The 26,984-nt window shown below is 56.7% G+C and overlaps 2 protein-coding genes across 7 annotated transcripts; both read left to right on the top strand.

The window, feature by feature from the left end:
- Window positions 1–304: 304 nt before the first annotated feature.
- Window positions 305–26,899, top strand: ZNF385C (zinc finger protein 385C). 6 transcript variants are annotated; one of them, XM_057714379.1, is made up of 8 exons: window positions 305–554; window positions 19,310–19,455; window positions 21,343–21,453; window positions 22,858–23,023; window positions 24,747–25,037; window positions 25,552–25,739; window positions 26,051–26,161; window positions 26,666–26,899. In XM_057714379.1, exons 1-8 carry the CDS (start codon window positions 305–307, stop codon window positions 26,897–26,899), a joined length of 1,497 nt encoding a protein of 498 aa, XP_057570362.1. The 6 variants fall into 6 exon arrangements, with proteins under 6 accessions (XP_057570362.1, XP_057570364.1, XP_057570363.1 ...); XM_057714381.1 differs by having other exon boundaries at window positions 19,307–19,455; window positions 22,864–23,023; XM_057714380.1 differs by having other exon boundaries at window positions 19,307–19,455; window positions 26,051–26,146.
- C17H17orf113 (chromosome 17 C17orf113 homolog) lies at window positions 14,312–17,783 on the top strand. The gene is made up of 2 exons (XM_057714368.1): window positions 14,312–15,046; window positions 16,296–17,783. The coding sequence occupies exons 1-2, from the start codon at window positions 14,504–14,506 to the stop codon at window positions 17,781–17,783; spliced, it is 2,031 nt and encodes a 676-aa protein (XP_057570351.1). The 5' UTR covers window positions 14,312–14,503.
- Window positions 26,900–26,984: the final 85 nt, after the last annotated feature.

The raw sequence follows: 26,984 nt of genomic DNA, 5'->3' as shown, positions 1-26,984 counted from the left end.
CCTCTGCACCGCCTGCTCTCCGAGACTCTGGTCTCCCTCCGAGCACTTTTCTCTGAGTCCCCAGGTGTCGGCCTCCCATTTCTGACACTCTTCCAGATATTCCTGGATGTTACTGCTGCTTTGTGTGACATGGCCCCCGTGCTGCTCCCTTTGGCCATCCTTGGGTTGGGGCTTTCGGAGGGAAGGCCGGGGAGGTTCATCAGGGCTGTAGGGCACAGGCATCTCTGGGTCCCGAAGCCCTCTTGCCCGTTCTATATATTCACCACACTCACCTGTATGTACTTGTCTCCCTATCTGCGCAGGTATGAAACGGCCACTGAGCCCACCTCCCCCGGGTGAGAAGGAGCCATCCGTATCTGGAGCTGCTGAGTGCCCTCCTCGGCCCCCAGAACCCCCTAAGCCCAAGCGGGAAAGAAAACGGCCATCGTACACCCTCTGCGACGTCTGCAACATCCAGCTGAACTCGGCCGCCCAGGCCCAGGTGCACTGTGGGGGGCGGGCCCACCAGAGGCGGCTGCGGCAGCTCAGCTTGGGAAAGACGCCTCCGGGGCCAGGTCAGTGTGGAGGGGCGCTGCTCCCACAAGCTTGGTTTTGGGTCCCTGTGAGGGGCTCTGGGTCTGTGGCCTCTCTCTGGGGGGTTTTTTGGTCTGGGGTACCCTCCATGGGGTCTTAGGGTCTGAAGTTCCCCAGATGCTGTCAAGTTCTGTTTTGCATCTGCACGGCCCTCTGTGGGGTCTCTCAGGGCCTGAGGTCTGAGGCCTCCTCTGGATCTGGGGCTCTCCCTGTGGGGTCTTCTGGGACCAGGCCCCCTAAGCAGCATTTCTTCACCCTGGAGCCCCCTGGCAGATAGTTTTCCAGATAAGGGCCTCCCCTAACGGGGCATCCTGGGCCCCTGCTCTGGTCTCTGAAGGCCAGGGTCGGCGAGGTGCATGGCACTCCAGCTCAGGGCTGAGACGTGGTCAGGGGAAGAGGGGGAAAAGCCCCTCTCCCTTTGGCCACTGGACTCCTGGCCAGGATTTCAGCCTCTCCCTGGCTGGGGTGACTCTGCAGAGGTTTGGCTGCAAGAGGGCCGCTGGCTGCAAGGCAGGTTTCTGGACCAAGTGGGTGAATGGATTTGTGAGGATGATTCCAGCTGACAGGCACATGGGAGTCACGGGAGAGACGAGGAGGAGCGGCTGCTGGCCGCCAGGGGAAGCAGGTTCTGAACCAGGCCCAGTGTGAAGGGCCAGAACTTCTGCCTGGTTCCTGGGGGCGGCCACCAGAAGCGTGTCCTGCACACACACCCGGCAGCCCAGGTTGGTAGCCTTGCCAGAGGGCTACACTCTGGACTCTCAAGGGCTGCCTGTTATTTGGGTAAGTGCTCACGGGGCACTCTCTGTGTTCCCTGCCCAGTGCTGGGGCCCAGAGATGAATAAGTTCCCGTCTTACTCCTCACCCCTGTCCCCCAGGACTGAATCTGTCTCTTAGGCTGAGACAGACATGAAAAGAGCAGATGAGTGTTGTGGGTGCCACGTGGGATATGCCTCCAGGGGTACAAAGGAGAAAGGGTGATTCTACCTGGGGGCACCACGAAAGGCCTCCCGAAGGAGGGGGATGCCGTGAGCTTCAGAACAGAGCTGAGGGGAGAAGGGAGCTCGAAGGCAGAGGTCACTGCATGAGCAAAGCAAGGAGTGCTGTTATGGCTGGTACCATCTCCTCCACCTGAGCACTCGGGGCTGGACTCCAGGATGTGACTCTGAATGAGAGCATATTTGACTATATGGATGCTTCTGGAGTGTGTGTGTGTGTGTGTGTGTGTGTGTGTGTTCAAAAGTCATTCATTAATTCATCAAATACAGACAGCTTACTGTATGGTACAAGCTGCTGTTTGAGGTATCCATATTTTTATGTTTTCTTTATTTCTTTATATAAGTTCTTTTTCAGATTCTTTTCCCTTATAGGTTATTACAAAATATTGAGTATAGTTTCCTATGTTATATAGTAGTAGGTCCTTGTACTTTTGCTTGAGATATTACTGACATAACAAATGTAAATTTAAGTTGTACAATATGAAGATTTGATATACGTATATATTGCAAAATGATTAACACAGTAAGGTTAATTAATACCTCCATCCCTTCCCATAATTATGATTTTGTGTGTGCACAGATAACAGTTAAGACCTACTCTCTTAACAACTTTCAAGTATATAAGGCAGTATTGCTAAGTATAGTCCCGGGGCCATGCATTAGATGCCTAGATCTTTATCTTATAGCTGGGAGTTTGTACCTTTTGATCCCCATCTCTCCATTTCCCCCACCCCAGCCCCTGGGAACCACCATTCTACTCTCTATGTCTATGAGTTCAGCTTTTGTAGATTCTGCATGTAAATGAGAACATACAGCATTTGTCTGGAAATTTGTGTTTTTAAAAGGCAGCATAACTATCTGTCAGGAAAGAATTGTCTAAATAACTACATGCAGACAAGTTTGTCCAAGATAATAGCAGGCTTCCTAGAGGTGGGAACGGGGTTCTTTGAGAGGTGGGAGGGAGAGGGGAATTGACAGAAGTCAGGGAACGCTTCGGAGAAGTGACATTGAAGGTGGATCTTGGCGAGGGAGAGGGAATCCCAGGCAGGGAGGTGCTGGGCTGGGTGAGCGGCAGGAGGAGGTGAGCAGGGGCTGCCTGTAAGGTCCTCAAAGCTAGGCTGGGTCTCTGGCCTTTGTCCTGAAGGTGACAGGCATCACTGAAGTGTTTTGAGCAAGAGTAGTTAGTGTTTTTAAAGGTCTCTGGCGAGGGGGAAGGGTAAGTCTTAGGGGTACATGAGAAGGAAGCGGGTAGGATAGAGGAAGCAGATTCTGGGCTCTTTTCTGCAGGACTTGATGGGATGTGGGACCAAGAGGAAGAGAGGTGCCAAGGATGACTCTAGCTTAGGGGATGCTGTGATGGGCAGTTCCATTATCAGAAAGGGGGTGCTGAGAGGGAAGCAGGGCTGGAGGGGACGGGAGGGTGGGGAAGGCCATTCCTGCGGCCAGAGGACTCTGCCCCAACCTTGCTCCCCTCTAACTCGGGCTCTTCAGGTCCTCCTTTCAGGCAGTGGTCCTTCTTTCTCTCCCCAACCCACCATCCCAGTGTGGAGAGAGCAGCTGGGGTGTGAGACAAAGGGCCACAGCACCAGACTCTGGTGGCCAGAGAGAGGCTGTCCAGAGGGGTGGGGTCCCCCTTCACTCAGCTTCCCTTTTCTCACAGTCCTTATCTCCCACAGAGTAGGTTTTGGGGGGTCCCCAGGAACACGATGCCTGGTACTCCCTCCAGATTGTTAAACAACACCTGGTAAGTCATTGGCCCTCCAGTCACCTGTCCTGCACCATCAGCTCTCCAGCCCTGCGCTGGCCCCGTGCAGGATGCCAGGATTCTACACGGAGCCGTGCTGGGCACTCATGGTCTAGAGGGACAGAAAGCCACAGGGCCAGACCCTTCCCCCCGCCATGCTAAGAGGAGTGAGCCACACTTGGGAGCATGGCCGGGGGAGGGTGATGGCTGTGACTAGATCGGGGAAGTTGCATCCTCAGATTTCTGGGAACCCTGGGATCCTGGGGCTCCAGTCAAGAACCTGTGTTCCATTGGCTTGGTTATCTTTTTTTTTTTTTTTTTTTTTTGGCCACACCTCATGGCATGTGGGATCGCAGTTCCTCAACCAGGGATCAAACCCCTGCCCCCTGCATTGGAAGCGCGGCGTCTTAACCACTGGACCGCCAAGGAAGTCCCTTAGCCTGGTTATCTCTGAACCTACTTCACGCCATGACCCCCCCAGCACCACCACCCCCGCCCCCACCATGGACTCTCCTGTCTCCTTGGCCCTCTGGGAGCTGGGGGTGGGGGGAGAGGCAGTCCACACCAAGAGGATGCTGGCAACGTCCCCTGGGGGTTGGGGGTAGGGACCTCAGTTGCACCGAAGGCCTCTCCCACTCGTGGAGGGGACTGGGCCAGAGCAGAGAACTGTGCGGGTGCGGCTGACTGGGGCACCCTCTGGAAGTGGAGAGAGTCACACCTGCTTTCAGGAGGCTTGAGGAGAAGTGTGAGGAGCCCTTGACACACCACATGGTTCCTGGATACCTGAGATCTCAGTCCCGTGGCAGCCAGGAGGGCCGCCCCCGTTCCCTGGGAGAGTGCTGAAGCGGTGGGGATGGGACAGCCCCGCCGCGCCTCTTTGAGGCTCCCTTTCTGGGAGGCCTCCTGGAGCTGTCCCTTTGATTAGGGGTCTGTGGGGCTGGCGCCTTGCACAGTGACAGGCCGTCACAGGCAGTGAGGCAGGCTCCTGTCTGGAGGATCTTGTCGCTGAAGCCGTCTGTGGGAGGGAGACACGGGGGGCGGCCCTCCCCTCTCTGAGCTTCCTCGCCAATGCCTGGGTCAGAGCCCTCCTCACTGGGCCTCACCGGGCTCCCCGCCCTGAGTCGGCCTGGAGCATCTAGGCAAGGGCACAGGATGAGGAAACAGCAGGGACCCTTCCCCAGCCCCTCCTCCAGAGCATCCCCCCACCTGCCCTCCTCCCCATCTGTCTCCCACACAGCAGGCCCTTTCATCCTTCAGGAATGTGACTTGAGCCATCTCTTACCTGCCCTGCCCCCTCCCATGAGAGGAGTGGGCCCCAGGCACCCCCGCCCCAATATGGCTGAACTCAATGACCATCTCTCTCACACACACACACACACACACACACACACACACACACACACACACACACACACACCCCTGAACAATTTTAGGTAGTTCTTGAACATCTACAGTGAGAAAGATTTGCTGGCTCAACCCTCCTACCTCCAACCTCTAGTGTAGAGCTTTGGCCAGCACAGGGCTTGGGGGACGCACACCTGGACCTGGACCTTGGGGGACAAAGAGCTGTGACCTACTGCCCCGCGCCAAGTTGAGCGTGTGCTTAGGAGATGAACTGTTTGCAAAGAAATTCCACGTGCAACACAGCATTCCCTCCTCGCCCAGCCATCCCCAGGCAAGGTGACTGGCATTCAGCCCTCACTTTAGAAACTGAGACACTAGAGCTCTGAGAGTATAAGCAACAGACCTAAGGCCACACAGCCAGGTTCAGATCCCAGCATCTCTGACTCTAAATCCTATCTCACATGCCCCTCCCCACCCCCCCCCCCCCCTTGCTGCTGAGGAGAGCAGCATACATTATGAGATTGAGCCTTGGGACTTCCCTGGTGTCCGGTGGGTAAGACCCTGCGTTCCCAGTGCAGGGGGGCTGGGTTCGATCCCTGGTCGGGGAATTAGATCCCACATGAATGCTGCAACTATGAGCCCACAGGCCACAACGAAGATCCCACATGCCACAACTAAGACCCAGCGCAGCCAAAATAAATAAATTTAAAAAAAGAGAAAGAGATTGGGCCTTAGTGTTTCAGGAATGGGGAGGAGGGATGGCCCACAGCAGCCAGGCTGGATCCCAGGACAGGCACTTGAAGTGCTCAAAACCCATGCCTTGGTGTCCTCAGCTGAAAAATGGGGAGATGCCAGCCATCCCCCGCTCTGCCTAGGCTGGCTAGGGACAGGGACGGAGCCTCCTAAATCCAGTTGGTTCCTCCCCTGTCTCTTGGCAGGATTGACCTGGCCCCCCAATTCCCACCGCTTGTCCCCCACCATTGCAACATGACACCAGAAGGTAGAGAAGGAGATTTCAAAAATGACTTAAGCCCTGGCTTACTGACATGGCCAGAGGGGACTTGGGTGCAGAGTGCAGGGTAGACACTAAAGGGGACAGGAAAGCAGAGATGGAGTCAGACGATATTGGATTTCAAGGCAAAGATGGCTGCAGCTGTACCAGACATCTCTGTGCCTTTGGGGATAGGAAGGCATCAGAGTGGCAGGTGGAGGCTGTTCCCTGCCCTGTGCCCTCAGACCTCCCCTAGCTCCCGTTCTAATCAGTCCCTCCATCTCCTCTCCTAGCTTTTGACTGCAGAAGCCTCTGGCTTCATTCTGAGCCCCGGAGATCAAAGACCTTGAGCTTGGGTCACGCCTGAGTCATCAGCTTGAGGAGCTCCTCACCCCCCACTCCCTGCAGATGGATTAATTTCAGTCCCATCAGGAGGCCCCGGAAGCCCTCCAGCCTGTCCCCCCCCCCCCCCACAGCTTCAGTATCTTCCTGGGTTTCCAGTTCCTCCTCTGTGCCCCTCCCAACCCATCCTGAGGCCTTTGGGTGCATGTTTCACCTTGGCTCCCCCAAGGCCACTAAGAAGCTCTTGCAGTCTAACCAGTGCCTCCTGCTGCTGTCTCCTTAATGGCAAGTGATGGACGTGCCCTCACTCTCTCTGGACAGCATCCCCCCCAACAGGTGTGAACCTGACCATCAGCACCTCCCCCAGGGCCCACCAGGAAAGACAAGGCTGTCTGGATGGAGAATTAGAGGGCTTAGCTCAGATCCCTGCCCCTGCAGTAGACAAAGGTTCCGTCTGTGTCTCTAGGTGGGTTAATTATCTCTGGGCTTGAGTTTCCTGTCTCTCCCCACACCAGCAAGTCCTTCCCCCAGAGAGCCTCTCCCTACCAAACCTGTTTTCAGGGGCTGCTGCCGCCACCCCCTCCCCAGACCTTCTTTGCAGCTTGAGAACTGGCTGCTCCAGAGATTACGGGTTATTGTCTGGTGGAGACAGGATGCTGAGGGGGGTGGGGGGCTGGTGCTGGGACCTGGGCTTGGAATGTGAGACTGGATCCAGCTGTGGCTTGGCTGTCTACTCTCCCGCATTCCACCCCCCTCCAGGTACCAGGTGCTCAGGTGAGTTGGGAGCCGGCAGGTTTCAGGAAGAGGAGGGGGAGGAAGGAGCAAAAGGAGGAGAGAAAAGATGGGTGGGGAGGCAAGGGTGCGGGAAGGCGAGGAGAGTCAGAAGTTCCAGGTGATCGGAGAATACCCCCCCCTTCCTGGCATTACCCGGGTAGCAGGTCTGACAGTCCGGGTACTGAACTGCAAGCCACCTGGGCTCCCTTCCCCCATCACCATGGCCAACGCTCTGGGAGGAAGTGGTAACGCCTCTCTGAGCCTCAGTTTCCCCTGCAGCAAAAGGAGGTAAATGAACGGGGATGGGGACAGAGGGTGAGTAAGGCTGGACAGGAGGGGGGCGGGGGGCGGGGGGCGGGTTCTGCAGCAGCAAGCCCCGAGGCAGGGCTTCACAGCTCAGCAGCAAGAACTTTCTGGCAGGCAGAGGAGAGGCTGGCAGCACCTCCTGCCCTGGGGGCCTCTGGGGGCACGGTCAACTCTTCACTTCAGTGTAAGAGACACTAGGCACCCAGACACCCTCTGCGTGTCCCCATGCCCGCAGGGAAAGAAGCGCCCTGTTCTTCCCACTGGCGGTCGGGAAGGGGAAACCAGGGAACAGGGAGCTCCTTCCTGGCGAGTGGAGACAGGGCCGGGTAACCACGGCTTTCGAGCAGCAGCAGGAGTCCCTCCCTCGCACCCTCCCCTCCTGTCCCTCGCATCCCCCACCCCTTCCCTCTGTCACTCACTGGCTGGGTTTCATTTGCTCCTCACTCTGCGCTCAGCGGTGCCTCCAAAGGCAGAGAATGCTCTTGGGTGAGTGCTGAGGACGCCTGAGCTAGGGGGTGGGGAGGGGGCTTTGAGCTGAGGGTGGGCCTCTCCCCTCTCCCCTGCCCTATCCTTTTCCTCCTGTTGTCAGCCCCCCCTCCCCGCCCCAGTTGTCTGATTAGAGGCTCCAGTAGCCAGCTGACTCTTGGTACCTTTCCCCAAGTTCAAGGATGGGCAGGGGGAGCCCCCACACTGGCTGGGAGCAAAGGTGGGACAGGGGTGGCAGGCATGGTTGGGAATCTGGAGGTCCAGCCTGCAGGAATGAGGCAGCTGCACTTTGGGGCAGGTGTGCATCCTCATCCGAGGAGGTGCCTGCTACCAAGCTTCCTCGTGTCAAATCCTACCTTCAACTGCCTCGAAGGGGCTGCCTGGAGGGGCTCAGAGGCGGTTGTTAACGCAGCAGAGAAAGAGAGAGCCAGGCAGGGCGGGGGCGGGGCTCCCACTGAGGTCCAGCCACTGCGCTGGGCTCAAACATCAATGCCCACCCCCCCCCCGCCATGCTTTATCCGTGATCCCCTGGATTGCCTCTCCACCCAGGGCTTGTCTGGTCCTCTTTGAGGGAAACAACCATTACCCTTTAAGAATGTGGGGGCTTCCACAGGGACAAGGGCTGGAGCAGAGTTCTTCTTGTGACTGGGCTGGGGTGGCGGGGGTCTTCCTCCGGCGTGGGGAGGGCGGGAGTCTGGAACATCAGCGCCCCCGCCTCCGCAGGGCTGGCCAGCACAGAAGTGGGTTGGGGGCGCTGGAGAATGGGGGGAGGAATCCTAATTGTAGCGGGGAGTGGGCAAGCTGGGGTCTTGGTTCGACCTCTCATTCCCTGCCTTTGGCTCTCTCTCCCTCCTGGACTCCCTTTCTTCAGAGTTTTGGTTTTATTTGCGATAGAAGTGGCAACTTTACTATTTGAGGTGTGTGTGCCTGCCTCGGGGAGGACCCTACCATCTACCTCTATGACTTGTGGTGGGGATGGAAGGGGGCCTCTGGGTTTGGCTACGTGAGCTTGTGTGTATGTCAGATGCGTTTAATTTTGTAAAGGGGGGTGTGTGTGTTTCTGTATATGGAGCTTTGTGTACGCGCACCTCCCTTTGTGTGCCACTGCGTGCCTGTTGTTTTGTATTGTCTGGATGTGCATCTGTTGTGGTCCTTGTGTCCTCATGTGTCTGTCCCTCTGGGTATGTATGATCTGAGTGTGTTTTTGCTGCTCTTGCCTGTCAGTGTGTACGTGCGTGCTTGTGCGTGGGCTCTGTGCCTGCCCCTTGGCCAGCAGGGGTGTCTGTCTGTCTCTCCGTATGTGCACATATCAGTGTGCGTAGACGGTCTCACCATGGAGAGATGTGTGTGTGTGTGTGTGTGTGTGTGTACGCCTTGGTGTCTGTCCCTGTCACTATCTGTGTGGATGCCTGTGGACCTCAGGGTACGTGAACCTGTGCTCTTTCGCGTGTCTTTCCCAGCGATGGCAAAACAGCAGGATGAAGTCTCCCCAGATTCTCTCCCTTGGGTGGTAGGCAGGGTGATGTTATTTCATGAGACACCTGCCCTGCACCCCTGCCCTAGTCTCAGTTGGACCCCTGTGGGTGGCCTTTTCTCCGTCACTTAGTCTGGTTCCTTCCTGTTTGATCAGAGCAACAACCCACCCTCTTGAGGCAGCCATCCAATGAGCGCTGGGTCCCAGCTGTGGACCCCGGCCAGGGGTGCGGAGGGACTGCTCTGAGACACTTAGCCACGGTGGCTGTTCTGTTGCAAGATGCTATCCAAGAAGACCCCCCCAACACACACGTGACCATTTTGGGGGTGCAGAATTCTAGACCCCCCAGGCTGTGTGGTGCCACCCCGGGATGGGGGTGGGGGCTGCGGTGTCTCCCTTCATCTGGGTGTGCCCACAAGCCAAGAGGCCACGTGTGTGTGTGCAGGTGCCACGACTCGTGTGTCATCCCAGCGGCCCTGGGGGCCAGGGTTCACCGTGAATGTCAGAGGCAGATGGTGGGCGGCACAGAGCATCGCTGTGTGAAGGAGGCTGGTGGGGAGCTCCCAGCAGCTACGGGAGAGGCCCTGACCTCAATGTGCGCCCCTGACCTCAATGTGCGCCCTTCCCTGAGTGGAAGAGGAGGGTACCCAGTTGTACGGGGGCTGGAAGGCATTTCCAGGCGACTTTGTGCTGACTGGAAGGGGAGACTGGGTCACCAAGTGCCTCGGCAGCCCCTCTGCAAACGACCTCTACACCCAGCACCTCATTTGGTCCTCAGAACCATTCCTGCCCTTTCCTCCTCACCCGCTGTAATTCCCACTTCACAGGTGAGGAAACTGAGGCTAAGTGCTGGGCTGCCAAGGCCTCAGGGTTTGACGTCACTGGAGCTCCACTGCAAGCCTCCACGTCTGGGAGGCTGGGGGTGCCACAAGCCCACATTCCTCCTGCGGGGAACCCACACAGGGGTGAGGGTCTCCTGGGCGTCTGAAGGTTCTAGGAAGAGGTCACTCCTCTCGCCCACCCCACCTCTGTCATTCCTGTTACAAATAACTCATTAGATTAAAACCTCGATTCTCCAGGATTTCCCTGGTGGTCCAGTGGTTAGGATTCCTCACTTTCACTGCCATAGGGCCGGGGTTCAACCGATGGCTGGGGAACTAGGATCCCACATGATTTCCCAACTCACCCACCTGAGGTTCCCCACGAGGCCAGAAGGTCAAAATCCCCAGCATTCACTGTAGTTTCCATACCTCTGTTCTACCTTGACCTTTGAAAACCTGCACTGAACTTTGAACTTCACGAACGGCTCTGCCATTCCCAATGCCAAAATGCCCTCCGCCTGGTAAAATCTCACTGATCCTTTTGTGAAACCTAATCGCCCCTCCAGGCTGATGACCTTCCGCTGACCACCTGCTCCCCTGTGATCCCAAAGCATTTTGTTGGTCACCCTCGGAGCACCTGCCAGTGTGTAGCCTTCCTAGCGCGCCACCTGTTTGGCTCTCACCTGTGAGCTCCTCTAGGAACCCAGGGATACTTGTGACTGAATGACTCCCGTCCCTCCCGCTGGCGGGGAGCATCCTTCCTGCGGTCTAACCTGAGTCGCTCCTGCTGCAGCGCACGCGGTGGGGAGGGTGAGAGCGATGCCCGGCTGAGTGCGCGGCGGCAGGTGGGCGCGGCCGGCCGAGCCCCGGGGGCGCCGCCGCCCTGCCCGCGACCCCGGCCCGCGCCGCCGCTGGCGCCTCTTCGCCCCGGTTACCGCTAGTGGCTGCTGTCGCTCAGTGGAGCCCAAGGAGACCGCGGCCAGAGCGTCCACAGCGCAAGATGGTGGCTCCCGAGTCTCCGTGAGTGCGGGCGGGCGGGGCGGGGGCCGGGCCCGGCGGGGCGCCCCCTCCCGGAGCCTCCGGGCAGGGGGCGGCGCCGGGGGCTGGGGGCCCTGCGGGCGAGGCGGCACGGGGCGGGTGGCACCCATCCGAGGGCTCCTCCACCACGCGCCCCCCAGAGGAAGGTCCCCAGCCCTCCGCATCCTGGCCCCGAGAGGATGGGCAGGGGTGCGCAGGGAAACCCGACCTCACCGGGCTGCCGGGAGAGGGGGCGCCTGCCCCTACTCTGCTGGAAGTATGAACTCCTCCTAGTGGGGTCCCGAAAGGAAGGGACCCAAAGAAGTCTGGGGAGGGGACTGGGGACCCCCATCCTGGGGCCATATAAACACTGAGGCTTACCTGCAGGGGTGAAGTAGGGACCACGGGCCAACACAAATGTCCCCAGGGGTCCCTCAAGTTGTGCTGGCTCCCATCCAGCTGGCCAGGGTGTGGAGGCGTGTGAGGCACCTGGGTCTGCGACAGGTACACCCTTCTGGTCAGCCTTGGTCACATAGTCACATCTCATTTACATCTCGCCCCGCCCAGCCCGGCTCCCTCAGGTTGAGGTGGGAGAATGTCCGTGGCTTTTGCCTGGTCTTTTAGAGCAGCGCTGTTCAATAGAAGTTTCTGGGATGATGTATATATTCTCTATCTGGGCGGTCTAGTACAATAGCCACTAGCCACACGTGGTTATTGAGAACTTGAAATGTGGCTAGTGCAACTGAGAGACTGAATTTGTAAAAATTTAAAACTCTGGGGAATTCCAAGGCGGTCCAGTAGTTAGGACTCTGTGCTTCAACTGCAGGGGGCACAGGTTTGATCCTTGGTCAGGGGGAACTAAGATCCCTGTAAGCCACGTGGTTCGGCAACAAAAAAAAAATTAAAATTCTGATTAATTTTAAACAGCCGAATGTGGCTGGTGGCTACCCTATTGGACAGTGCGGTTTCAGAATCTCCATCTTCCCAGGCCTCCTCCCCCCCTACTCTTTTGTTCTTTTCTCAAAAACTGCACAGAAATAAGCAGATTTGTAAACTTTGGGGAGTGCGCTAGAGGTAACAAATAGGGAGTAGTGACAGAAAATAAGGAGACTTGCTGGGAAAGGATAATTAGAGAAGCCTCCCCTGAAGAGCGGATCCTTATGCTAAGACCAGAGGGGAAGTAGAATAAGCAAAGTGTTGGGGGGCAGGGTAGGAACATTCGGGAAGAAGGCACAGCATGGGCAAAGGTCCTGGGGATGGGACTGGCACTCTGGAGGAACTGAGAGAAGGCCAGTGTAGCTGGAAGGGGAGGGAGGCACAAGTGGGCCCCAGAGAGGTCAGCAGTGCCTGGGCATTTGTCAGACCTTGAGAGGGATTCTGGCACTGGCCTCAGAGCAATAGGCAGTAGTTTGGGAGGGGGGTGGGTTTAAGTGGTATGTTTTAAAAAGCCCCCTCTGGCTACTGAAGAAGAGGATGAGATGACATCAGAGGAGTGGCTGATGGGAGCAAGGAAAACTAGGGGATGTGGGGTCCTGGAAGGCAAGAGAAAAGTGTGTTTCAGAAGTGTGTGAAGGGTGTTTCAGAAGGGTGTCCAGGGGAAGAGGCCCAGTGAGGTTTACCCACTTCTGGCAACATGGAGTGCTTCTCCTTATACTGAATGGGCTGCCCCTGGAATTCTACTCCTCTGCCCTTATTTTACCTACTCACTAAGTGCCAGGTTCCATGCAGGGTGCTGGGTATAATAGTGAGTGGTCAAGACCGTCACTGCTTTCTCAAAGTTTAGAATCAGCTAAGCCAACAGCCTCAGAAACAGGAAGTTGTTTCATATAGCCAACATAAATCCTTTAATCTTTTAAATGACCAGCTTTTGATGAGAGCCATCTGCGTGCCCAGCCCTGTATAGGAACTTAGAGGTACAAAAATGAACAAATGTGATCTTGGCCTTCCAAGAACCAAGTGCAGAGATACGTAGAACATCACTATGTTCACGCTGCTGTGTTATGAAGACTCATGCGTGGGGAATTATGGGATACTAGAGGACAGGTACCAGTCCAGACTGGGGGGGATCAGGGTGGCAGAGGGATGCCTGAGCTGCTCTTGAGGAATAAATGGGAAATAGCCAGGGAAAGAGGAGGAATAGGGAGTTCCAGGCACAGGGGATGGAGGCAGGAGCAAAAATAACAGTAATGTGGGGGCGGGGCATGGTAAGCCTTTGGAAGTGGCTGAGCAGCAGGAGTGGGGAGGCTCTGGAGGTATCTAGAGGCTGGGGGAGGGGAGGGGCGGGGTTACTTCGATGGCTCATAGTGAGGTATGTAGACTTAGGCAATGGAACACCACGGAAGAGATGGACGCAAGGGTGTGACAGTTGGATCTGTGTGTGATCTTGCTATCTCACTGTTACATGAGGTATGAATTTGGGAAACCACTGTAGAGGCGGAAGCCGCTGCATAATCCAGGTGAGACAGTGCAGGCCAGGGTCTCAGCATGGCCTGTGGGGTCAGGAGGACTTGGGTTCTGATTCCGCCTCAGCTCCTTACTGCTGGGCAAACCTTGGGCAAGTCACTTAAAGTCCCTGAGCTTCAGTTTCCTCCTGTCCAAAGTGAGGATGATACCATCCTCAGAGAGTACTTGCAAGAATAACCTTGGTCTCCTGATGGAGTCACTGCCAACACTTAGCACAGGGCCTGAGTCAGTTCGAGCTCCGTAAATGGTAGTTACTGCTTTTGTTATCAGTAAACATGAAGAGGAGGGGCAGGTGTGAGAGATAATTAGGAAGCAGAGGTGGCAGGTCTTGGCCATCAGCTGGAGGTGGTCTTCTGCTCATCCTTGCCTTGCACCTGGGGCGGTGATAGCGTGAGGGAGGTAGAGGCAACCAGTTGGCTGCCTTAGGTCTGGAACCCAGCCTCCACTTCCGGGTTACCCTTCCTAGAACCACACTACTGGTGTGTGTGTGAGTGTGCCCATGCGTGTGTTTAGGGAAGGGAGCTCCAGAGAAAACAAATCCTGTTCCTCAGTCCTGTGGCTCTGGGAGCTCAGCTTTGTGCTAACTTCCTTCCGATGACATAAATGACCATGACCTGATGGGACCAGTTATCCTTTGGGCAAAGAGTCAGGATTCAGCCACAAGTTATTCATGAGCCCTGAGAACTACCTGTCTGTCTCACAATTGTAAAATGTGGTTGCATAGATGGTGCTAGTCTTTCCAGCTCTGAGTTCGGACATGCTGCAGTTCGGACGTGCTTGTCCTGGGTGGAGGGAGGCCCTTGGAGGGGGCTGGGGCCCCCATGCCTCAACCCACTCTGGATAGCACTCTATGTCCCTCACCTAGTAGCCCTTCCCCATTGGGTTCAGTCCACCCCTCGGTCGGGGAGTGCTCTGTGGGCAGCATGGACCCCCGGTGGACCCCTAACACCTCTCCCTTGTCTCTTTCACCTCCAGTCTCCCACCAGCGGAGCAGAAATAAACTTTCCTTTCTTGGCTAAGTTAGATGGATGGTCCCCATTAGGTTGGCGAGCCGCCCCCCTCCTGCCTCCCCACCAACTCCCCTTGTCAAAGGGGGTGCTTCGGTGTGCGGGGGAGGCTGGGGGGCAAGAGCATTTGGGTGGGGGTTGGGGGCACCCTGCCCCTTGAGCAGGAATGGTGCCCCCAGGGAAGAAACCAGCCGGAGAGGCTTCCAACTCCAACAAGAAGTGCAAGCGTTACTTCAACGAGCACTGGAAAGAGGAGTTCACCTGGCTGGACTTTGACTACGAGCGGAAGCTGATGTTTTGCCTCGAGTGCCGCCAGGCCCTGGTGCGGAACAAGCACGGCAAAGCGGAGAACGCCTTCACGGTGGGCACCGACAACTTCCAGCGCCACGCCCTGCTGCGCCACGTGACCTCAGGGGCCCACCGCCAGGCTCTGGCCGTCAACCGGGGCCAGCCCGCTTTTGAGGGCCAGGCGGAGGGCAGAGGGGCCTGCCCGGGCCTGGCGACCACCCCTAGCTCCAGGGGCATCAAGGTGGAAGCGGACCCGGCCAAAGTGGCCATGCTGACCACAGTGTACTGCATGGCCAAGGAGGACGTGCCCGACGACCGCTGCTCTGCGCTGCTCGAGCTGCAGAGGTTCAACCTGTGCCAGGCCCTGCTGGGCACAGAGCACGGCGATTACTACAGCCCCAGGAGGGTGAGGGACATGCAGGTGGGTGGCAGCCAGGGCTGTGGGGGAGGGATGGAGGAGGGAGGGCATCGGGCCATCTGGGCATGGCACCAGCATGCCAGGCTCCCGGGCAGCGGCCAAAGCACTTCATTCACACCTTCGCCCATCAGAGCTTTCAATGAGGCCGTATTAGGTGCCCGGCCCCTGGCCAGCTACTGGGCGCCCAGCAGTGAAGAGGCCGGACCAGGCCCTGTCCTTGGGGGCTCAGGGCTGCTCCCCTCGCTACCTAGGCCAGAGGTTGCAAACTGGTGGCCTCAAGGCTTGACTGGCCCACAGAATGTTTTGGTGGTTTTCACAGTGTTTTTGAAAAACTTAAATTAGTCTCCAAGTTAAACAAAACAAAACAAAACAAAAAACCCAAGAAATTACACATCAAAATGTGACCTTGTGACTTCTTCAGAAGAGCTAGGACCCGTGCAGTCATGGCATGAGGTGTTGGAGTTGGAAAGCAGGGCATGGGCTTCCCCATTCCCTCTGGTGTATCCTTGGCCCCCTTCAAGCTCAGTATCACCCATGTGGCCCCTGGGGCATGCATGTTGCAGCTCTGTCCTAGGGATGGGCTGTCTGAGTCCTGGGGGCTGGTGTGGGGGAGGGGAAGTTGGATCTCATCCCACAGAGAGAGGACAAACAGACAAACAGCACACAGCTGGGGCCGTGTGTAACTGGTGGGGAATCAACGTGTCTATCATCAGTTAATCCCTGAGCAGCAGAGCGGAGGGGGACCCCCAGGAATAAGGCTGACGGGGGCAAGGCTGTAGAAACATACACACACACAAAATGCCGTAGGATCTTTCTGGTTTCTAAAGCATTTTTACATTTATAAGCACAATGACAAAAAATTACATTGATGGGAATTCCCTGGTGGTCCAGTGGTTAGGACTCCACGCTTTCACTGCGGAGGGCCTGGGTTCAATCCCTGGTCAGGGAACTAAGATCCTGCAAGCTGCGTGGAATGGCCAAAAAAGAAATTATGTTGATAAGTCACAACAACCTTTTGAGGAAATTGGGGGTATTAGTCTGGTTTTAGAGCTGAGGAAACTGAGAGATGAACAGAGAGGGGAAATGATTTGCCCAAGGTCACACAGCCAGTGAGTGGCAAAGCTAAGATTAGTCTCTAAGTCTGTCCAAGCCCCAGGCCTGTGCTCTTTCTGTCACCCCATCCTGCCTGCCTCCCCTTCTCAGAACAAGCCTAACCCTGTCCTCCCTCCCTTTCTCTCCCTGGCTGTCCCAGGTGGCCATTGCCAGTGTCCTGCACACAGAGGCCTGCCAGCGCCTGAAGGCATCCCCGTATGTGGGCCTTGTGTTGGACGAGACCAGGGACTGGCCTGAGTCCCACAGTCTGGCCTTGTTTGCCACTTCGGTGTCCCCCTGCAATGGCCAGCCTGCCACCACCTTCCTGGGCAGTGTGGAGCTACAGGAAGGCGAGGCCACCACTGGCCAGCTCCTGGACATCCTGCAGGCTTTCGGCGTGTCTGCATCCAAGCTGGCCTGGCTCAGCTCAAGCCTCCCCAGTGACCGCCTGGGGAGCGTGGGCCCGCAGCTCCGGGCCGCCTGCCCACTGCTCATGGAGCTACACTGCCTCCCGGGCCGGACACATCCCCAGCCCCCTGCCTACCTAGGTGAATATGAAAGTGTACTGGATGCCCTATTCCGCCTCCACGGTGGCCCCAATTCCCACGTGGTCCCTGAGCTCCGGGCGGCACTAGACCTTGCAGCTATCGACCTGGCAGGACCACGGCCAGTGCCCTGGGCCTCCCTGCTGCCTGTGGTGGAAGCAGTGGCTGAGGCTTGGCCTTGCCTGGTGCCCACACTGGAGGCCTCTGCCCCAGCCTCTCCCGCAACCAGGGCACTGGCCCTTGCCCTGCGCCAGTTCACCTTCGTGGCCTTCACCCACCTCCTGCTGGATGCCCTGCCCTCCGTGCAGAAGCTCATCCTTCTCCTGCAGCCAGAAGAGCCGGACTTGGCCTTGCTGCAGCCTCTGGTGATGGCAGCTGCAGCGTCTCTCCAAGCGCAGCGCAGCTCAGGTGGGGCGCGCCTCCAGGGCTTCCTGCAGGAACTGGCATCCTCCAGCCCCGACCTGGGCCGCGGCCGCTGCACCTACCGCGGCGTCGAGCTGGTGGGCTACTCCGAGGCTGCGGTCCAGAGCTTGGAGCGGCTGCGGGGGGCCTTCCTGGACTCCATGCGGAGGGGGCTGCGGGACTCCTACCCCGGGCCCTCGCTGGACGCCGTGGCCGCCTTCGCGGCGATCTTCGACCCCCGCCGCTACCCGCAGGCCCCCGAGGAGCTGGGCGCGCACGGCGAGGGGGCGCTGCGCGTCCTGCTGCGCGCCTTCGCCCCCGCGGTGGTGCGCCAGCGGGCCCTGGGCGACTTCGCGCTCTTCAAGCGCGTGGTGTGCAGCCTGGGGCGGCTGGGCCCGCGGGCCCTGTGCGCCAAGCTGGCGTGCGCGCGCTCTGAACTGCACGAGCTCTTCCCCGACTTCGCCGCCCTCGCCGCGCTGGCCTTGGCGCTCCCCGCGGGCGCCAGCCTCCTGGACAAGGTCGGCCGCAGCCGGGAGCTGCGGTGGTGGGGGCCGGGCGGGGCGGGGGAAGGCCGGGGCGGCCCCGCGGTGAAGATCGCCGTGGACGGGCCGCCTCTGCAGGAGTTTGACTTCGCGCTGGCGGTGGAGTTCCTAGAGAGTGGGTGGGGTGAGGGGCTCTTGGGCTCGCAGCCGCTCACGTGAGGGCCGCCTCCTCTCCTCCGGCCAGCCCGCCCGCCCGCCGCCCTGGGCTCTCTAAGGGCCAAGCCGGACTTGACTGTGGCCTCCCACCCACCTGCCCCGTGCTTCCTCTGCTCCACGCTGAGTACTAGCCCAGCCCCGTGGGCTGTGGGGGAGGGGCTGGGGCAGGGGGCTGGGGCCCCTGGGCAGAGGTGCTAGGGTCTGGGGCACCCTAAAATCTCTCCTGACCTTTCCAGAGTTTGGTGGGAAGTAGCTCACCCCTTTCCCTCGAACTCAAGAGTTTTGATCCTAGAAAAGTTGAGGGGGTCTTGGTTGGAGGGAGGAAGACCGGGTCTCAGCAGTTGAGGGGCTGAAGAAGAGAAGAATGGTTCCTTGACCGCTTGCCCCTCTTCTAGCAACATCTCTTCTCTTCAGTTAAGGCTGAGGAGCAGATGAGCAGCCTTGTTTTCCACACACAGCCCAGCACCCTCTCTGTATACAAGCTAACAGTTCAAGGGAAGTAGTGGTGTGGTCCCTACCAAAGGGCTGCCTGAGGCTTTTCTGTATGTGGCCGTGTGTATAGACATACACATCTATAAATGTAAAATAAATCTATCTTTCACAGTGTTAATACACACAATCTAAAAGGACTTTTTTTGGTTTTGCAATGACAGGGTCCAAAAAAGTCCCAAGTGGACTGAATTTATTTCTAATTTTTTTCTTCCTCAAAGTCTGCTTGCTCTCCAAGTTCCTAGCCTTCCCCTGCCCTTGCCTCAGACTTTTTTTTTTTTTTTAATTTCTTTTTTTTTTTGCCGTGCTGGGATTTTAGATTTTAGTTCCTTGACCAGGGACTGAACCTGGGCCTCTGCCTCAGACTTTTAAGACCAAAGACTGTAAAACCACAGTGCTGGACTGGCTGACTCCAAGGAGCAGCCTCAAGGACCAGCCTGACCCAGGGATGCTGGAGGGCTTTTTGCCTCCTGGAGGAAGCAGCTAGGGCCTCACCAGAGCTGGGGGACCCATCCCTTCAGATTCCAATGGGTTTCCTATCCCCTCTGTCAGCTCTTGCTGGGAATGATGTGGGGATCTAGAGGGAGGTAGGTAGTGAGAGGGAAGGGGGCTGGCCTTTCCCCAGGCCTCCTGGGTTTGGGTTTAATTTGCAATAAAGTGGAAACCCAGTGCATCGTGCAGTCTCCATGGTGGTGTGTGTGTCAGGGGCCCACCCTGACTCCCCTCTGGGATTCATTTGGGCCATTATGCTGCCCTTATACAGGTGGTGTGTGTGTGGGGGGGGTCATCCTTCTGGGCTGGGAGCCTGGAACTGTGGACTCCCAGCTTCTGCTTCCCCAGTTGTGGAGAGGAGAGGCAGAGACATGGGCTGTAATCACCTGAGCTTGGCCAGTGCTGCTTTGTGAAGAGGGAGACAGGTGCTTCTGCCCTAGCTCCACACCCAGGAAGCCCATCAATCAGCCTCTTGTTCTGGCTGCGGATGGAGGAGTGAGCCCTGTGGCTCCCCGTTTCAGACCCTGCCCTTCTTCCTCCTGCAGCAGGCCCGGCCTCCGGCACCCCCAGCCCCCTGCTGGCCTCCCTGCCCCTGCCCGCCAGGCCTCTGCAGCCCCCGCTGGATTTCAAGCACTTGCTCGCCTTCCACTTCAATGGCGCCACCCCGCTCAGTCTCTTCCCCAACTTCAGCACGGTACGGGCTGTGTTGGTGGGTGGGGGCGTGCGGCCGAGTGTTGGGTTGGGCCGGGAAGGTGGGCTCCGAGGGGCCCAGCTCTCAGAAACTGGGTAAAACTAGGAGCAACATCCCCCAGAGTGACCAGGTGCTCCCCAAATGGGGCCCAGCTCCCCCTTAGGCCAGGGATCCAGGATGGTGTCACCCCCTCCCCAAGCAACTACTGCTGGGCCCAGAGGGCCTGTGAACTGCAGGTTTCACTTGAGTTTTTGTATAGGGACATCTGTGGATGACCTGTGTATGTCTGTGTGCCCTTGGGGTGTGCCTTTCTGTTTTAGTTTGTGTCTCTACAGGACTTTGTGTGTTATTTGTGGGTGTGAGTTTGTGCATGTGTGTTTATAAACTCTTTGTGCCTGGGTAGTTGTCTGTAATCAGCATTATGTGCCTGTGTATCGGGGAGTTTTTTTGTGTCTTTGTGTCAGCTGTGTTTGGGGTGTGTCTGGCCTCCAAGTATATGTTTTTGTGTGGCCTGGGTGATTGTAAGTTTGTGGACGTCTGCCATTTGTGTGCCTCTTTCTGTCTGCCGCTGTAATTTGTAATTGGTTGTAAGCTTATGTGCCGGGTGTCTGCCTACTAGTCTATATATGGAAACGTGTATTTCCACGTATGTATGTGTGTGAATGACGCGTGTAGTAAGCATGGAATTTACTTCACTGCGTGAGCAATAAGGTACGTCCCCCTTTCTAAAAAATTTGAAAAATCAAACATAACCTTTGATGAGCCCCAGCCCATCCTGACAAGATGGTGGGAAATTCCGTCTCAGTCACCCTTGGGAGCCCCTTGCTTCCCACCCTCCGGGGTTGTACAAAGGCCCTAAGGAGGCTGAGACATTTGGGGAGGGTCCTCTGGTCTCCGGTCCCCCCTCCCCCGTCCCTTGCTGACATGCTCACTGTTGAGGCACATAGTTCCTAAAGGGGGTCAACCCGCTGTTGTCCTCATCACGGGGAGGCCCCTGCAGGCCATTCTCCCCTGAAGTCCTGTCCTCTGCACCCCTTGCCCACCCCGGCCCCTGGCCCTGGATGCTGTGAGGGTGAGGACCTCTTTGTATTCTCGGGGAAGTTTCTGAAACCATGCTTTTCTTTCAGAGCTTCTGTTCTCCTCTCTCAGGAAGCTTTGGAAAGTTCCTCTTGAGAAGCAAGCCCAGACAACTTCTGCTTTTGGCCCAACAAACCAGCCTCTGAGAAAACGAAACATAAAAGTTTCGTTCGATAGAAGAAAAAAAATTATTTATTTAAAATAAGGAAAAGGAAAAACATACACATGAATATTCCCGAGAAACGACCCTGCTATTCAGGGAACCCTGTGGCTTCCACTTGCTGCCCCTGACCCCACCCCCCACCTCCTGGCCCCCTGGGCCGTGACTCTCCCTCTCCCTCTCAGGCCTTGTGACAGTGGCAGAGCTGATAAGATAAGCCTTATCGCCCCTCAGCCCACAGGTCCAGCCCAAGGCTGGGTTATGGGAGAGGAAATTCCAAATTCCCTTCTCTGCTTCTCCCTGCCAACTCTCTGTCCCAATAGTTGTGATTCTTGCGAATGAGAAAAAAGAGACCAGAGGGGCAGCAAGGGAGGCCAGTGTGATCACAGCACATGGTTCTGTTTCTCAAGATCATGGGGGTCATCCTGGCCATCCCCCTGCCTCCAAGCAGAAGCCCAGGCTTACAGAGAAAGTCAGCCACGGAAGAGGCTGTTTCTTTTTCTGTGTCTAATATCCGCAGACAATGGAAATCTCTTCCTATGGGCTGATCACGGCCCTCCTCGATGGTCTACAGTCTTTGGCATTTTGCAGCATCCCCCCCCCACCTTCCTGAGCTGACCCCAAAGTTATTGTGGCCTCCCACCCCTTCACAGATGGACCCGGTCCAGAAAGCCGTCATCAGCCACACATTTGGGGTCCCCTCCCCTCTGAAGAAGAAGCTCTTCATTTCCTGTAACATCTGTCACCTGAGGTTCAACTCAGCGGTGAGAGGGAGTAGTAGAAACAGGCTGTGGAGGGGGCTGGGCAGGGAGTGGGCTTGAGACTGGGCTTCTGGGGTCTTTCCTGGAGCAATAGCCATGGCAAAGGGACTGTGGTCCATATTTTCTGTCCTTCATTGCAGAAGAGCTGCTCCTGGATCCTTTATCCATCCCATCCTCTCCTCTCTTCACATTCCTCTGCCCCTTCCCATCCCATCCCCCTGGGATTTCATTTCCCTCCCCTGTGCCTCTCTCCTGTATCCTAGACCCTTCTGCAAAAGAGAAGGCTGCCCTTCCCTGCTCTTGGTCCCGGGGGCCACCGTCGGCTCCTGGTCCAGAGCTGAGTTCTTAACGCACCTGAGAGTTTCCAGAATGTGTTCATGCCCATCCTCTTAGTGAGTTCTCATGATACATCTGTGAGATGGATAGAGGTGCTATCATCAGCCCCACTTTTCAGATGAAACTGAGCCTCAGAGAGGTTAAGTGACTTGCCTCAGGCCACACAGCTGGTAAGTAGCAGAGCTGGGATTTGGACCCAGGCCTGGCTGACCCCACAGTCCGCATACTTGCTAGCACTGCCCACCCCTAGAGAGTGGAGGAGCCTCATTCTGGCCTCCTAGGGAAGGTTTGTCTTCTGTCCAGGCAACTCTGCAGTTTGGGGAGATGCTCTCAGCAGACCTGCTCTGGTGAAAGGGTCCAGGGAGGGGCCACAGGGGCCTGTCTTTCCTACTTTTGGGAGCAACAAGCAGGGACCCCTAGCCGACAGGCCGGATTTGGGGGTTCCCTCCAGGCTTTCAGGTTACTTGAGTCATGCAAGTGTTGGACAGACAGAGAGACTTCACTCTGAGCGAAGAACTGTTTTCTTCGTGCTGGGCCCGGCACAGTGCCTGGCAAATAGCAAATGCTCAGTAACTATCAGCTGAAAAAATGTACAACGGGATGAATGATCTGGGGCGCACCTTCCTGAAAGTGTGGGGACTGCGCTGTTTTTCCACCTGTGCGTTTATAAACCTGGTGACTAACATTCACCGAGCACCAACTGTTTGTACCAGGTCCTTTTCATTCATGTTCTCATTTTAATTCTCACAACCCTGTGAAATCAGTATTTTCATCACAAAGCTTATGAGTAAGGAAACTAAGACTCAGAGAGGCGAGGTGACGCACCCAAATAAGCGGCTGAGGCAGAATTCGAAGCCAGTGGCCGCGTGCCTGGGAGCTCATGTATGAGGATGCATTCTGTAAACCTCAGGGCCACACACATGTTGTAATGACAATGGCAATGGCAAGGATGCGGCCCTGTGTGGCCGGAGCCCTGCCTCCCTCTGACCTGCCCCCTACCCAGCGCCAGCTCATGGATGGGGCAGGTGGGCTCAGCCAATGAATGGTGACCCCATGTCCTCCCCTCCCCAGAACCAGGCCGAAGCACATTACAAAGGCCACAAACACGCCAGAAAACTCAAGGCCGTCGAAGCCGCCAAGAGCAAGCAGAGGCCGCCAACCCTGGCCCAGGATGGGACGTCGGTGTCCCCAGCCCCGACGCCAGCCGGTGAAGCCCCTGAAGAGCTGCAGAGCAAAGGTCAGTCCTGAACTTTTCTCCCCACGCCCCACTCCAAATCTGGCTTCTGAGAAGGGGTCGAGTGATTTCTGCTTGTTATTATTCCTGCTTGTGTTGGAGTATTCCACACATACAGGAAAAGGCACACATCACGTGTGTAGAGCGCCGTGGATTTTGCGGTCTGAATCTGCCGAGATGCAGAAACAGGTCACGTGCACCCTAGAAGCTCCTCCTTGGGCCCCTCCCGGTCACTACCTTGTTGTTAGCTTCTTAGGGCTGTGGTAACAAATGACCCGAAACTGGGTGGCTGAAAATAACTGACATGTATTTTCTCACAGTTCTGGAGGTCAGACGTTTGAAACAAGGTGTCCCAGGATTGGTTCCTTCTGGGGGCACCGAGGGAGACTGTTTCATTCTGCTCTTCTAGCTTTTGGTGGTTGCCGGCAGCTGTGGTGTGGCGCTCCTTGGCTTGTGAATGCCTCCTTCCAATCTCTGCCTCTGCCCTCACATCACATTCTCCCTGGTGTCTCTGTGTCTTCATATGGTCCTCTTATAAGGACACCTGTCTTTGGATCAGGGCCCACCCTCATCCAGTATGATCTCATCTTAATGAATTACATCTGCAAAGACCCTATTTCCAAATATCACATTCTGAGGTTCCAGATGGACATGAGTTTTGGGGGTGATGCTATTCAACCACCTGCACCCCTCCCCCAGGGTAACTATGAGCTTGACTTTTCTCGCCAGAGACCAGTTTCACCTGGTTTTGGTTAAGGATATGCAGATGGTCCTCGACTGAACGGTGGTTTGGATTGATTTTTTTTTTTTTGACTTCGCAATGATGTGAAAGCCAGATGCATTCAGTAGAAACCGGACTTCCAATTTTGAATTTTGATCTTTTCTGGGCGAGCGATATACGGTACATCCTCCTTTGTGGTGCTGGGCGGCAGCAGCCACGTGACCAGGAGGGTAAACAACTGACACACAACCGTTCTGTGCCCACGCAGTCTGTTTTTCACTTTCAACACAGTATTCAATAAATGACATGAGATATTGAACACTTTATTATAAAACAGGCTTTGTGTTAGATGATATTTGCTCAACTGTAGGCTAACGTAGGTGTTCTGAGCACGTTGGAGGTAGGCTGGGCCAAGCTATAATGTTCAGCAGGTTAGGTGTATTAAATGTATCTTCAGCTTAAGATATTTTCAACTTACGATGGGTTTATCGGGATGTAACCCCATCAAAAGTTGAGGAAGAGCTGTAGTATGCACCTTTGCAACTGGCTTCTTCCATGTTGTTGTGTGTAGCTGTATTTTGTCCTTTTTCATTGCTGCGTAGTACTCCATCACGTGACCCATCCATTCTTCACTGCTCTCCTGTTGATGAATATTTGGATAGTTTCCAGTTTTCTGCTGCTGTGAATAGTACTCTATGAATATTCCAGTACATTTTTTTTGGTGATTCCCACTTATTTAACAGTTTGCTTATAACTGTAGATCATCAGGGCTGGGTGGGCTCTCTGAGACCAACTTTATGATTTCAGGTGGGAAAGCTGAGGCCCAAAGAGGCCCAAGTCTGCCCAGTGATTTGGTGGAGAGTCTGGAATGGAGTGCTGGTCATCTCTACACCAGGGACCCTTCCACTCTGCTGTGCCACCCCCAGAATGTCTGTGCTTAAAACCATGGTCTTGAGAATCATCTTGGGCCTCACACTTACCCCATGCCTTCCATCTCCCCAGAAGTTCCTGCAGCCCCTCCTCCTGGTCCCGAACACCAGCCACCCCTGAGTCCGGAACCCACGCCCAGGGAGCCGGTCCACTCAGACCTCTTGGATGCTGCCTCCTCTTCCTCCTCTTCCTCTTGCCCACCCTGCTCCCCAGAGCCTGGGAGAGAGGCACCAGGCCCTGAACCGGCGGCAGCTGCTGTGAGAAGTGGTGTGAGTGGGGAAGGCAGGAGTGAGAAGGGGCGCCTCTATTGCCCCACATGTAAGGTGACCGTGAACTCCGCCTCCCAGCTTCAGGCTCACAACACAGGTTAGCGCGCCCCACCAGCGCCAGTACCGGGGAGGAGATGCCCCTCACCAGACGTGGGCAGGCTAGAGCTTCTGGGCATTTTGCTCTAGGGCTAGGTGACAGAGGCGCTGTGCTCAGCTGTGACTGGGTGGGCATTTCGGGTCCTCCTGTTAATGCTTGAGGAGGGAGAATCAGGAAGAGAAGTCTGAGGCAGCAAGAACTGAAGGGTCACTACAGAAGACAGGAGACACCCCCTCCATCGGACCCAGGGGGAAGGGGTTGGGATGAGAGGCAAAGGGAAGCCGACCCTTTGCTCTTCAAGGAGGCCTTCCTTGGGTAAGGTTGGCATGAAATGAGAGCCGCTGCGAGGACCTTTTGGAGGGAAAGAGAAATCTCCTGTGGCTGGAGGGGGTGTCAGTGCAGAGCAGCCTGGAGGCTTCAAGGGACAGCCAAACTGACTGGGTTTGGAGGGGGTCTCCAGGGCCCCTGCAACCCCTCTTTGGTGCTGACAAGCTGTCTCCTTTCCTCCTTCTAGGAGCCAAGCACCGGTGGATGGTGGAAGGTCAGCGGGGCGCTCCCCGCAGGGGCCGGGGCCGTCCAGTGCCCCGGGGAGGAGCTGGACACAAGGCCAAGAGAGTAACAGGGGGCCGGCAGGGGCCCAGCCCCCCTTTCCACTGTGCTCTCTGTCAGCTCCAGGTCAATTCAGAGACCCAACTCAAGCAGGTGGGGCAAGTGAGGCTGGGATTGCGGTTGGAGCAGGGTTGAGGGGCTGGGCCCAGTGCCAGGTGAGGAGGAGGGAGCCGGTGGGGAGAAGGTGGGTAGAGTGGAGCAGGGAGCGGGTGGAGGCAGAGGTGCGAGGCTCCTGGAAGGCAAAGGCCAATTCTTACCTCCCCTTCCCAGGGCCACTCCAGGGCCATGTGCATTAGGTGTGTGAACTGTGGGTAGAGGAAGGGTGAGCTAGCCGAGGATGACAGGGTAGTTTTGGGGTCCTTGGGTTCCTCATCTTGTTCCCAGTCTGTCTGTCTGTCCTTTAGCACCTGAGCAGCAGGAGGCACAAAGACCGCCTGGCCGGGAAGCCCCCCAAGCCCTCCAGCCAGCACAGCAAGCTGCAGAAGCATGCAGCGCTGGCTGTGAGTATCCTCAAGGTATCTGTCTCCGAGCAGAAGAGCTGGGACCCAGATCCAGAGGGGAGAGGGTAGGCGGGAAGGGCGGACAAGCTGGGAGGCTGGGAGGTGGGGCAGGAAGGAAGCCACCCCCCTTCGAGGCTGCCTGGGCAGGGAGACCTGCGGTTGGGTTTTTGGCTGTCTTGGGATCTGCCCAGAAAAATTTCCGGGGAGGTGGGCCCAGGTAGTAATCTCAGGGGCAAGAGCAAGGGGTGGGTGTGCTTCTCCTAGAGACCATCTCCACCCCCGCTCCCCATAGCCTCCTCCCTTGGCCCATCCTAAGATTCTCCTCCCTCCAGGCAGGAAGACAGGTGGTGGAGAAAGCCCTTTGGAATGAATGTTTGGGGGTGGGAAGGGAGGAGGATTTAGACTTGGAATCCTGAAAGTCACGTCTTTCCTGCAGCAAAAAGCCCAAGGAGGGGGCCCAGGGAGGGAATGGGATTTTCCTGGGGTCAGAAACTGTGTCCTCTCCTCTCTTCCTTGCAGTCTAAACTGGCCTTGCAGAAGCAGCTCACCAAGACGCTGGCAGCCCGCTTCCTGCCCAGCCCGATCCCCACCACGGCGGCCATCTGTGCCCTGCCAGGGCCCCTCGCCCTCCGGCCTGCCCCCACAGCAGCCACCACCCTCTTCCCAGCCGCGATCCTGGGCCCAGCTCTGTTTCGCACCCCAGCGGGAGCTGTTCGCCCTGCCACGGGACCCATCGTCTTTGCCCCCTATTAGCCCTCCTGGGGAGCCCAGGGCTGGCTTCCCAGCAGTCGCCCTCCCCCTTGTCCTCTCCCCAAGATGTCTTGGTTCCCTGCTTCCC

Source organism: Hippopotamus amphibius, chromosome 17, assembly GCF_030028045.1.
Source record: "Hippopotamus amphibius kiboko isolate mHipAmp2 chromosome 17, mHipAmp2.hap2, whole genome shotgun sequence".
Classification (NCBI taxonomy): domain Eukaryota; kingdom Metazoa; phylum Chordata; class Mammalia; order Artiodactyla; family Hippopotamidae; genus Hippopotamus; species Hippopotamus amphibius.
This window is presented reverse-complemented; position numbering and strand designations above follow the sequence as displayed.